The sequence below is a fragment of the Pelophylax lessonae genome (genome assembly GCF_965119305.1).
Source record: "Pelophylax lessonae genome assembly, chromosome: 4".
NCBI lineage: Eukaryota > Metazoa > Chordata > Amphibia > Anura > Ranidae > Pelophylax > Pelophylax lessonae.
This window is the reverse complement of record NC_138771.1, coordinates 106,731,613-106,744,992: the sequence shown is the minus strand read 5'-3', so window position 1 is coordinate 106,744,992 and position 13,380 is coordinate 106,731,613. Positions and strand designations below refer to the sequence as shown.

Sequence of the window (13,380 nt, the reverse complement as noted above, 5' to 3'; positions counted from 1 at the left end):
GACCTTTCCATACAAGTGTGAAGCCATTATTGTCTACACACAGTTTTTATGCCAGTCTTTGATTATAGAAATGTCAGAACTTATGGGTGTGGCTAGTGTGCTGTGACAGGATCTGGGCAGGAATTTTAGTATATAAATGTGTAATTACTTTGTAGTTTCACAATGAGTGCTTTTTCCTTGGATTTCAAAGTTCAGCCCTATGCCCAAAATAGTAAAGCTGCAACTAGTCAATAGTCAGTTCACTCTGGATATAATCTGTCTATACCCCCCTATCCATCCCAGATTCCATGTGGACCAGGGTTGTGTCCCAGGGCCAAGTGTAGGAACACATGTTCCAGTGCAAGGCTCTTGCTCTGTGCAGAAAGTGTGGGCGAATCGCTGTCCTACCCAACAGACTGCAGTGGTACTGGTGGCTGAGCCTCTCGTGCAGAGGTAGCCTAGCGGGATCCGGTAAAACAGGAACATGGATGGATCACACTGGTGGTAGACACGGGCCAGCCCGAGGTGCAGAGTCTAAGTGACAGCAGGTCTTCACCAGAGCCTCTGATGGTGAGGATGGCTTTTGCTGCATACTGAACACCAGGTCGCGGTCCTCAGGGTCGCCCCACCAGGAGGTGAACAAGTCCAGATATGGAAGCAGATAAACCGACAAGGATAAGGCAGGAGAGTGGTCACGGAACAAGCCAAGGTCAGGGCGGGCAGCAAGCAGACATAGAAATGGACAAGCCGGGAGGTCAATCAGGAAGTCAACAGGATACAGCAGGTTCAGGTTCCAGAGTACAGGTAAAGCTGCAGACATGACAGCAAGGAACAAATGTGTCAGTCACCTTTATATAGGCCACGTATGACGCAAAGTTGTGATGCTATTGCATGCGTGCGTTCACGTACGCGCATTCGCATTTCTGCCATTAAACGGGAATGAGTGAATTTGCGCATATGCATTCTCGTACGCCCCCGGAATGTCACCGTGTGTTCCTTACCCAGACTTTGCATAGTCCCAACAGAAGGAGATGGCAGTGGTGTGGGACACAGCCTGGGCACACCCTAATCACCCCATGTGGTGCCGATTCCCCCTGCTTCCCATCTCCCCCCTGCTGGGCTGCCAGCTTTCCTCCTCTACTCTCCTCTCAGAAGTGGGGAAGGGGTTTGTAAATATTTCATTAACTGGCCTTCCTTTTCTGAATGAGAACAGTGAGTGATCTGTACTGATCGCTCCTGTCTTCGTTCCTAACTGAAGTAGTAAACTACAGTATGTTTAATACAGGCTGCAAGGAACGGGATTGGGGAATATCTGTCCTCCGTTTCTTTCTCTGTCCCAAAAGTGAGGCATCAGGTGGTCTGTTTAGACCCTTGATTTTTCACCAAAGCCCCATAATGGCGCTCCTAAAAAAAATAGTAAAAAATTAATAAAGAATAATATTGTAAAGAATTATTAAATAATAAAAACAAAAAACTACTAAAACCGCACACTGCCCTACTGACACCAGTCTTTGCTCCACTGCTCTGCTGATATACAGGCATGTGTGTTTGTGCTCTGGGGTGCACACTCTAATGCAACTGGCTGTGCTCACCAACGACTGCCAGCTAGGTGTCTACTGACCATCAGTGTATCTTTGCAGCCCCCACTGACCACCAATCTACCCCTTTAGCCCCCATTGACCACAAATGTACCCTCTTACCCTCAATGGTCACCAAAGTCCCCCTCCAGCTCCCACTAATCACTAATGTGCCCCCTCATCCCCCACTGACCACTGAAATACTCTTCCAGACACCAGTGTACCAGTTCAGCCCCCATTGACTACCAATGTACCCAATCTTTGTCCTGGTGACCATTATTTCCGAAACTGAAAGAAAATCCATATTTTGGGTTGTCATCAGAACAGTAATAGAGGGATTTTTTCCCACTACATTTTTTTTAGAAATGGGATATGAAGTAAAGCAAAATCTTCCCAATATGACAAAAGAAACTGGCAGGAGTTATAACCATCCCTTACTTCATCCAAAAAGTAGCCCTTTGTTCCACTTTAAAACATGGTTACTATGTTCTCAAATAAATGACATTTAAGGATAAAAGCAAGCTCATTCAAGATCTTTACTTAAAGCATATATCGGGTCAAAATGGAAAATCATACATTCATTCCCACATTGTATTTCAATTATTTGTAGCCTACACCTAATAATATGAATGATCTTAATGTTTGTAGACTTACTTGGTGAAGATCCCCATACATTTACTTCCTTGAATTCTGGGACATGTAATCACTATGCCCTGTGAGTAGGCACTGCTATCTCACATTTCACAGAGCTTGCCTTGGGACTACAGAGGTGCTTAGAGGAGGCGTTTCAGGAGGCGGAATCGGTACAGAAATCACTGCTTACAGGCGGCACGGTACCATGGGATATGTAGTCCTTAGAAGTTGAAAGTAAAGAGCAAAGGAGAAGCTGCAATGCATGTAGGGAATCCAAGAAGTTGTGCAAAAAGATGGCAAGCAGACAGGCGGCACTCACAAATGACATGTATTCAAATAAACCTATATTGGATTGTTAAAAATAAGGATTGTATTGCAATGACATTGATGACATTAGAAAGGTATTTATAAGTTTGTGTGCTGTGAGCATAGATTTCCGTCCACTGTAGCGCTTCCACACACCCCTGTTGCTGCGCCCCCCTTCCCCCAGCACACCCCCACCATGTTTACGGAAGCTGCATGCCCATCCAGAACCTCTTCACTGTTTGGATATAAATATAGGTGAAAACACAGATTTACCCTAAAAATTGAAACACTTTTAGTTTCAAGTAATGCATATTACTATGGACAAAGACAATAAAAGTCATATTTACCAATTAAAGAGAAAAATAGATATGATTGCTAGAATGAGAACACTCACCTAAAGTATATCTCTAGCCATTATTATTATTTTTTAATAGAATGGGGGGGATTAGAACTCTTGGGAGGTCTATCTATCAGAAGCTCAGTTGAAGAGATGCCTTCCCTTACTGGTAAAAAATGCCCCCCCCCCCCAGACAGGAAGTGAGGGAAATATTCTCCAAGAGCTCTTTCAGATACGAAAAGCGATTCTTGGTGGATTGCTTTTCAGAGGGTGGTGAGCAGTGGCTGACTGGCATTCAGGAGGCAGTATTGGTGACTCCTAACACCTGTTTTATTATTTTTTACTTTACTTTGGTTTTTTTTTAATAGCCAAATGGCAGTCTTAGATTGCGGGTTTGCAGAGAAACTGTGATCCAAACATTCAGCTTGTGGTTGTGGTGCGGTCCCATTAAACTCAATAGGCGGGTTTGACAGGTGGTACCACCTGTCAAACTCTGCAACCTTAAAGTTAAAAATGCTGCAACTGTGGCATCTGTCCAGCTGCTTTGTGACAGTTTAGGTGGGCGTTTACTGGGTGTTTATTGTCCCCCAGCCACCCATCTGAAATACTCTAAGAGCAACACAGACAGGAGTATTTATTTTTTTTTTTTTTTAACTAAAGTAGGGGAATGCTAGGACCTCTGTCAGCTTTTTAATGTTGTATATTTCCCTGTTGTAGATTTTCCCTTACTACTTGTCTGTTAAAACATCCCAAGTACAGAAAGTGAGGGGAAAACTCTCTAATGAAGCTCCAGAGAGAAGTAAAACCTGACAGGGGTTCTAACTTTTCCCTATTCTAAATAGAAAAGAAAAAAAGTTTTGCGTATGGATGCATTTTAAAGACGTAAGAGCACTCCATATTCTTGATTAGTCAGTTTTAAAATGTTTAATCCAATGCTATTTATATCTTCAATAATAATATAATCCAATGCTATTTATATCTTCAATAATAATATAATCCAATGCTATTTATATCTTCAATTGTGTGCATACCTGGCTTGTGCGCTTGTGTAGCAACACACATTATTCTTGATCATAGCTGGCTTCTCCAGTCATTATTATGTATAGTAGTGACATCTTGTGGTAAAGTTGCATAATTGCACATATTACTTGTATGATATTCATCTGTTGTTTTGGTAGCAGTAGTTTACAACGCTTTTTATGATCAATTTACTAAACTACGTTGATTGCTTTTTCATTACTGGCCATTATGTGCTTATTTTTATTATTGCTAGTGTGATTTTTGAATTCTCCAAAGATACCATTAAAAAAAAAAAAAAAATCTCTTTATGATGATCAGCTTTTGTTCTATTTTGTGTGTTAGTTTTGATTCACAAAAAATGTTCACAATGGTTTTCTGTCCTTTGCTGTGATGCTACTGATGATCATTTATTTTCTATCTGGTGTCTTGCTGAAATCAGAAAATGTAGCCATTTGAGGTGGAGACAAAATACTGATAACAAACCAATTAACAATTAGCAATTAACAAAGCAATTCTGGACCGGAAGATTTACCCCCTAATGACCAGGCCATTTTTTGCGATTCGGCGCTGCATTACTTTAACTGACAATTGCATGGTCGTGCGACGCTGTACCCAAATAGAATCAATGTCCTTTTTTCCAACAAAAAGAGCTTTCTTTTAGTGGTATTTGATCACCTGTACAATTTTTATTTTTTGCGCTATAAACAAAAAATGAGCAACATTTCTGGAAAAAAAAAAAAAAATTAATATTTTTTACTTTTTGCTATATAGCATTCCCAATAATAAAAAAAAAAATCAAATTTTTTTCATCATTTTAGGCCAATATGTATTCTGCTACATATTTTTTGTAAAATAAATCCTGGTAAGTGTATTTTGATTGATTTGCGCAAAAGTTATTGTATTTGTATTTTTTATTTATTTTTTACTAGTAATGGCGGCGATCAGCGATTTTTAGCAAGACTGCGACATTGCGGAGGACAGATCGGACACCTAACTGACATTTTTGACACTTTTGGGGGACCAGTGACACTAATACAGGGATTGGTGCTAAAACTATGCACTGTTACTGTACTAATGACACTGGCAGGGAAGGGGTTAACACCAGGAGCGATCAAAGGGTTAAATGTGTCCCTAGGGGGTGCTTTCTAACTGTGTGGGGGTGGGCTTATGAAACACAGGAGCCTTGTGTTCATTGCTGACAGAACAGAGGTCTGCCTTGTTTACAACGACAGACCGGCGTTCTGTCTCCACGGGGAGTGATTGCGGGTGCCCAGCAGCAATCGCGGCCGCCGGACCCGCAGATCAGCTTTCCCCGCGGCGAATGGGTGTGCGTGTGAGCACTCTCACTCGCGGTCACGCAAAGTGACGTACTGGTACGTCGTCTCACGGGAATAAGCCAACCGTATATGCACGGCGGCTGGTCGGCAAGTGGTTAAAGAGTAATCAAGGCTTTTAGACTGTAAATAACCATTTTATTTGAAATAATAATGTTTCCACAGCTATGTTATATTTTTACATGCAAGTTGAGGATGTTTTTGTGTGAGATAAAATAATAAACACGGTTACAATAACTTGTTCATCGTAGTGAATTGACCTCTATTGTTTAGTACAAATGACTCTGTGACCATTCAAGTCTTGCTGAGCGTGTGTTAGTGAAAAATATTTCTGTAAAGTATACTCAAAGCCGATTTGTCCATTTTTAGATGGATTCATAAAGATATAAGCCTAGTACACATGGGCCGAATGTCAGTGGAATGATGCAGCAGAAGTAATGACCATGACTAGGATAGCATTGGAGATGGAAAGCAGAACTGATTGCTTTATAAACAAATGCAACAGTAATGTGTCAAAACAGTGTTTGCTTTTCAGGGAAAGGGGAGCTAAAGTGTGAGCTGACATGCCGAGCAATGGGCTACAGATTCTACGTCAGGCAAGCTGAAAAAGTAATCGATGGAACGCCGTGCGATCTGAATGGAACCGCCATTTGCGTAGCTGGTCAGTGCAAGGTAAGGAAAGAATTACTTCTTGTTATCAGGCCAATTATCTTCATTATTAAGGTCAGGAGTTCTCCTACAACTTTCTATACACAATTTTCATTTTTGACCTAATTTTAGTTGTGTGTAAATGAATGCCTTCTGTTAATAGAATACCTTGCAGCCTTTGGGTTTTGGATTTACAAAGTGCATAGTGTTTGGATTAAATATTCAGATAAGAAAGAGATTTTTTTTTTTTTACTGGTGGATACAAATATCAGTAGATGACTTCAGCTAGCAGTTTGAGGTTTTGTACAATATTTACATACACTATATTACCAAAAGTATTGGGACGCCTGCCTTTACACGCACATGAACTTTAATGGCATCCCAGTCTTAGGCCTCTTTCACACGGGCGTTCCGTATGTCTGTATATCATCCCATCCGTTTGCGGGTGATATACGGACATAATGTATGTCAATGGGATTGCGGATGTCAGCCATCCGCTGACATCCGATTTGCGTCCTTTCAGTTCTGTTCCGTTTTTTTTGGAACGGAACGGAACAGAACCCTATTTTTCCTCAGTTTAAAAAACGTAACGGACGCAAAATCGGATGTCAGCGGTGTCATCCGCTGACATCCGCAATCCCCATAGACATAAATTATGTCCGTATATCATCCGCAAACAGATGGGATGATATGCGGACATACGGACCGGATGACACAAGTGTCATCCGTGTCCGTAAAAAAAAAAAAAAAAAAAGTGCTGGAGCAGATCGAAATATGGTCCGCTCCGTGTGAAAGAGGCCTTAAGCTGGATACAAACTATACAACTTTTTTTTGATTTTTTTCCTTAAGATTTACCAAAATCTTATAATATGAGGTCAGGCCTAAACACCTTCAATTTGTATGCAATCAGTCAGTACGTTCCACTACATAGCTGAAAGGAAATCTAAAAACAAAAGTTGTATAGTATGTATCCAGCCTTAGTGTGTATCCAGAGGTCGTAAACCCATACAATTTTTTTTTTTTTAGACCTGAAAGAGAAACACATAATGAGCTAGTATGCATCGCATACTAGCTCATTATGAAATACTTACCTTAGAACGAGCCCCTGCCGTGCCGCCCGCTTACCTGTATGATGGGCGACATGTCCAGTCGCCCGTCTTCCGGGATCGCGGCATCCGCCCATCTGATTTGCCGGAGCCGCGGTGACGTCACAGCCAATGGTCACGGCACAGGGCTCTGAAGAAATGGCACCAGCGGCCGTTCCTTCTGAGCGCATGTGCCAGTGACGTCACTGGCTGCATGTAAGGTAAATATCTCCTAAACGGTACATGTTTAGGAGATATTTACAGTACCTATAGGTAAGCCTCATCATAAGTTTACCTATAGGTAAAAGTGTCAGAGGAGGGTTTACTTCCTCTTTAAGCTGGATACACACTATACAACTTTTGTTGGTGAATTTCCATTAGATTTACCTTCAACTATGTAGTGCAAGGTACTGACTGATTGCATACAAATTGAAGGTGTTTAGGTCTGACCTCATATTATATGATTTTGGTAAATCCAAAGGAAAAAAAATCTAAAGAGCATTGTATAGTGTATATCCAGCTTTAGTCCATAGGGTTCAATATTGAGTTGGCCCACCCTTTGCAGCTATAACAGCTTCAACTCCTCTAGGAAGACTGTACACAAGGTTTAGGAGTGTGTCTATGGGAATGTTTGACCATTCTTCCAGAAGCGCATTTGTGAGGTCAGGCACTGATGTTGTATAAGAAGACCTGGCTTGCAGTCTCCTCTCTAATTCATCCCAAAGGTGTTCTATCAGGTTGAGGTCAGGACTCTGTGCAGGCCAGATAAATTAGAGCAGAGAAATTCACTTCTGGAAGAATGGTCAAACATTCCCATAGACACACTCCTAAACCTTGTGGACAGCATTCCCAGAAGAGTTGAAGCTGTTATAGCTGCAAAGGGTGAGACTAATGCCATTAAAGTTTGTGTGCGTGTAAAGGCTGGCAACCTAATACTTTTGGTAATGTAGTGTATGTCTAATTCATCATTACTTATTCCACCCAGGGGTGGTCTTGCTGGTGTTCATTTATTTACTTCCATGTTACGCTGACACATTTGCAGTGATGCAAGAGGTGATGACAAAGCCTTGGTAAAATGCATGTTTCCTGCAGCTACTGTTGTTGATGATGATGGTAACATGTGGAAGGTCAGATGGTTGTTGTTCTCAGGCAGCAGTTTAGCCAGACATTGCATAGACCCCAGTGTGGTATTTATTATCATTTTTTGTGGAAATGAATTGAAAATCTTGTATGTCCGCTTAATCTGAGCATAATATTTATTTTATTATAGCTGTCTGTACTTGGTGATTTTGCATGTACTTTTAAAGATTGTCAGAAAAACATAACTTAAAGAATATGTTACCTTAACATTTCATATTCCTGACATGAAAAAGTATCCTGTTCTCTTTGTATTGCTTCCTTTGTGTGAAATACATGGTGTTCCTGCAAGTCCCTCTGCTTTTCTATTGAAAAACTGACCATGCCAGGCATGAGAGCACAGTGTGGTTGGTTTTCTGGCTGTACTGGAACTCCACTTGTTCTCCTCCAATGAATATACTTGTGTTACCACCCTTCCCCCACCCCTTACAATTATTCACTGAAAGACCAGTGTATTGCTGTTTCTCCTCCCCTAGCTCTTTGGAACTGAAAACAGCGGGTATATGATCACTTATAAAAAAGGGGGAAAAAGTATTTATCATTATATTTATATATACTGTGTGTGTATGTGTATATATATATATATATATATATATATATATTTTTATCATACAAATGTTTTACCCCTCATTTCTATTGTAGATGGAATGGATTGTTTTACAAGGGGTTCCCATGATACATTAAAGTAATATTATAGCCAAACTAAAAATGTTATTATATTTCCATGTACCAATCCTTAAATGTGGTGGTTGCATTTTTCTAGTTTTTTTCTGTTATTTTAACCTGGTGTCTCATCCTGTAACACCCTTCCTGTCCCTGGGGTGAGAAGTGTAGCTACCCTTGGACAGCAGCATTGTCTATCTGTGGAAAGGGTAATGTTATATTTTCTAGAAGATTTAGGCTCTGTTCACACCTGAGCATATCCTTTTCGAGTATTTTTTTGGGCATTTTTCAGGTGTTTGGAGTAGTGATCGACCGATATTGTTTTTTTTTTAACGCTGATACCGATATTTTTGTCATCTGATATTGGTATTAGCCGATATTTTCGGACATTAAAAATGTTTTTTTTTTTAATGTATACATTTACTGTGGTGGAGGGATATGGGGGTCTAAAAGACCCCAAACCCCTCCTCTGCACTTAAAATCATTTAAAACGCCAAGTTCGGCTGTTTTGAATGCTGTACGTTTTTTTAATTCGGCGCCGCCAGTACCCGGAAGTGATGTCGTGTCATGACATCACTTCCGGGTACTTGGCACCGAATTAAAAAAACTGGAGACCAGGTCAGACGGTGGCGGTGCAGGTAGGATGGTGGGACGGAAGACCCGGGCAAGCCGCGGAAGGTTGCGGGAGGGGGGAGACGTCCCCTCCCGCTCCTTGTAATGACAGTCCAACGGCTTCTCAGATGTCGGTATGGACTCCGGTTCCCGGGGTGATGCCTCTAGCTGCAGACATCACTCTGGTACAAGCACTTTCCTGAAATATCGGCAATATCGGTAAATCCAAAGGCCGATTCCGATATATCGGGGAAAGTGCATATCGGCCACCGATATATCGGTGTTGCCGATAATCAGTCGATCACTAGTTTGGAGGCAAGCATTGACATGTAACAAAAATTCTTGTAATCTGCCAAAAAAGAAGCTCATGTACTTTTTTGTGCTTCGGGTATTTTGCTTTAGGCAACAAAACGCTCAGATGTGAACAGGAGCCATTGAAATTAATAGGATTTTGCTTGTTTGGCATTTTGAGACTTCAGAGATGAGCATTTTACGAGCTGAAAAATGCTCAGGTGTGAACAGGGCCTTCGATATACTTGACTAACAAACTAAGTGCCGGTTCACACTCTTGCGAGTGCGGCGATCGCATGTAATATCGGAGCGCACTGCTCCTTCATTACATGCGATCGGATGTGCGGTGCGAATTCAGCAATACACTTTGTATGGCTAAATTCGCACTGCACCCACACAAAAGTCGCACAGGACCCTTTTTTTCAGCCGCATCAGGATCGGATCGCACAGTGGTTCACACTTGTGCGATCCAATCCTGTGCGAACTGTAAAGATCGCACTGTGATATGCGATCAACCTGGGGGTGTCATTAACATTTCATTGACACCCCCAGCGTATCACATATGGCAGTGTGAACTGCCACGGGTGCGTTTGCGATGCGGGAACAGGCTGCAAATTCACAGCCTTCCCGCATCGCATAAGTGTGACCCGGCACTCAAGGTGACTTCTTTGAACACTTTTACACTCTTTTAAGCAGTTACAGCAACATTTTTTTATCCTTTTTAGAATAAACATTTTTCATAAATTATAAAAAGTTGACCATTGTAAATGACCATGATTTCAATGGCCATAGTTTTTCTCTATCTTCTAACTGCTACTTTTGCTGGACAGCATGCTCTGTTAAAGAAATGGCCAGATCAACAAGTGAAAATAAAAAAAAAAAAAAAAAAAAAGGAAAGGTATGCAGCCACCACATCTAAGGAAGATAAGCAGCAATATGTTACATTTTTGTTTTTGTGTTTAATACCGCTTTAACTTGCTTTTCTATACTCGTCCCCTCTGATGGGAGCTGCAAAGTACTATAAAATATGTCTGTTTTTAGCAAGAGTCCCAGATGGTTCATTGGTGGTAGAGTAGTTGCTGACAGTGACTTCCTTCTAGCTGGCTCACATTGATTTGTGTTGCATTTGCATAAATGTATCCAAGATTTCACAGTTTACTCAGAGACCCAAGAGGATGGAAATCATCATAATAGCTGCTATGTATTTGAAATATGAATCTTTATCTGACATGTTCTTTTGGTACGGGTTCTTCTTTTTAAAGAACAAATACACACAAAGTCCTTACTTAAAAAAAAAAAAAAAAAAAAAAAGTTTAAGGCCCTTAAGTGTTGTGGAAAGTTAAAGCGTAACTCCACTTTTGTTGAGAAAAAAAAACATTCCCCTCTGGGTGATCTCTGTACATTGTAAGGATTATAACCACCAATGTTTCAGATCCCTACCTTTTCTTTTTTTGAAGAAATCCCTTTTTCTTCCTCTGTGCTGAGTGGGTCTAATGGGAGTGGTTTTATAATTATCTATCAGCTGTGCAGCTGCTGAGCACTAATTAGGAAACCTGCTGGACCTGCATCTCTTTAGACATGTTCCTATTGGGAGTATCTCACCAAAAATAACATTTTTGTTGCAGGGGATGCCAGAAATCTGACGTATATTTTAGGCAGACTTCTGGGAAAATCAGTTAGCCAATCACACAAGCAGGAAATTATGTTTCTGGGGTGTGGTCAGTACACATTCAGTGTACAGAACAGCTCCAGGTAGCCATATTGCATTGCATTTTCAGAAAATGACAACAGCAGATAGAAAAGGAAAGGTAATTTTTAATAACATTTAATTACAATATGATTTGTTTCACAATTGTATACGCTATATTAATTTTGCTTTACTTGCTATTTTTTCCCCCACAAAAGTGGAGTGACCCTTTAACTCTTTGCCTAAAGCATGTGTGTAGGCAGATATAAATAATTCCACTTTAATGAATTTATGTATTCTTAGAGATATAAAAATCCTCAGATGTATTTGAAAGAAAATGTTGGTGTGTCTTCATATTATACACAATCAAGGATACACAGAAGGGTCTACAAACCTCCTTTTATATGTATTTATATATTTAATACTCTGGAGTCCACAGTGACTCAAACTATATAGACCAAAAACAAAAAAATCAAACCACCGCTAAATAGACTACCAGGGAGAACCCAACATAAATACCAAATTATTTTTATATAAATTTATATAAAATATTTAATATAATTAAGTCATAGCCATAAAGTCACAAATACCTCTTTATTACATGCACTGTTTGAAGCCCATTGTATTATGTAAAGTTAACGCTTTACCTAAAGCATATGTGTCAGCAGATTGACTTAGTTATGTATTCTTTGAAATTTAAAAATCTTTAAATGTATTTTCAGTAGAACCTTGGTGTGTCTTAGGCTGGCCATACATGTTCAATTTTCTTGTAAAATTTTCTGTTAGATTTACCAAAAAACATATAATATGAGGTCAAAACTAAACAACACTTTCAGTTGTATCCAATTAGGCAGGCCTTTGTACTACATAGTTGAAGGTAAATTTCAAGAAAATTGTACAGAAAATTGTATGTAGCACCCTACAGGTAGGTGCTAGGTAAATGCATAGTGGGCTTTGTCTGCCTAACAGCAGGGCCATGATTTCTTTTTAGTAGGGTGTCATGGTTTCCAGGTGTGTCTGCTGAAGGGGGAGTCTCCCCACTGGCTCTGTTAGAGGCTTCTCATAGGGCAGTGGAGGAAACCCAATTAGGGATACATTCAGGCTTGAAACTACCCCAGAAGGCAGATTTTGCTGCAAAGGATTCTGGTAGTGGATATAAGTCTGAGAGGCGTGCGTGACTTGTGGTCTTTGGTGGGAAGCAGAGTCACAGGAGGGAGAGGACGGCTGTCTCTCCTCCTGTCAGAGGAGACGGATGTCTTGGGTGCTGCCTGAGTGTCCAGAGAGTGCTGAGTTGAGCTGAGGGGGATCCGGTGTGCCCAGAACCTGCGGAGAGAGAGAGGGGTCCAGTCCCAGGAAAGCCTACACAGGTCGTGAGTACTGAGGATTGCCCTTGGGGGTCTGCCTAGAGTCAGTTTGGACCACTCCGGAGAAGATTCTAGGATCCAAGTGTTAGCTAGCCGTAAAGGGGGTACCTAGTCAGACCCTGAAGTAGTAGAGGGGGTACCTAGGTTGAGGACCCTGAAGCAGTAAAGGGGGCACCTGCAGTTTGGGCCCTGAAGAGTTAATGCACAGTGTGAGTGCATCAGTTGAGAGTTGCAGCCATACAGGCATCCACGGCAAGCTACCTCAAGCCAGGGCAAGGCTGGAGAGAGTAGTCAGTGACTTTGCAGTGCAAGCAGTGTCAGATGTTCAATTTTCTACAGTCCTGGATCTGCTAGACTTAAGTCGGGGTTCCTGCATAGTTTTGAGTGATACAGTGTGTTCAAAGAGTTAGTAAGAGTTGGCTAGCATCGACTGGCGTCAAGACAGCGCTAACGGGCATTTTCCCAGTATTGTACATAGTCAAGTCAAAGGAGTATCCCACTCATTCTCTTCTCCCATCCCCTAAAACTACGATAAAACAACCAAACAAAGATGCCGGAGTTGTCCATGTCTCAGTTCTCACACCCAGGGTCGCAGCTCACATGGGCTGGAGAGGTAACCGGTAACAATGGCAGACCCACCTCAGGCCACAGGCCTGGAAACCTTGCTACATGTATAATGTATGGCCAGCCTTAGGCCCCTTTCACAC

At 41.2% G+C, this 13,380-nt stretch overlaps 1 protein-coding gene across 1 annotated transcript in view; it reads left to right on the top strand.

The window, feature by feature from the left end:
* Positions 1 to 13,380, top strand: part of THSD4 (thrombospondin type 1 domain containing 4) — a 997,759-nt gene that overhangs the window by 485,025 nt on the left and 499,354 nt on the right. The window contains exon 7 of the mRNA XM_082253070.1: positions 5,722 to 5,858. Within this exon, the coding sequence (XP_082109196.1) occupies positions 5,722 to 5,858 (137 nt within the window). The remainder of the gene's footprint in view (positions 1 to 5,721; positions 5,859 to 13,380) is intronic.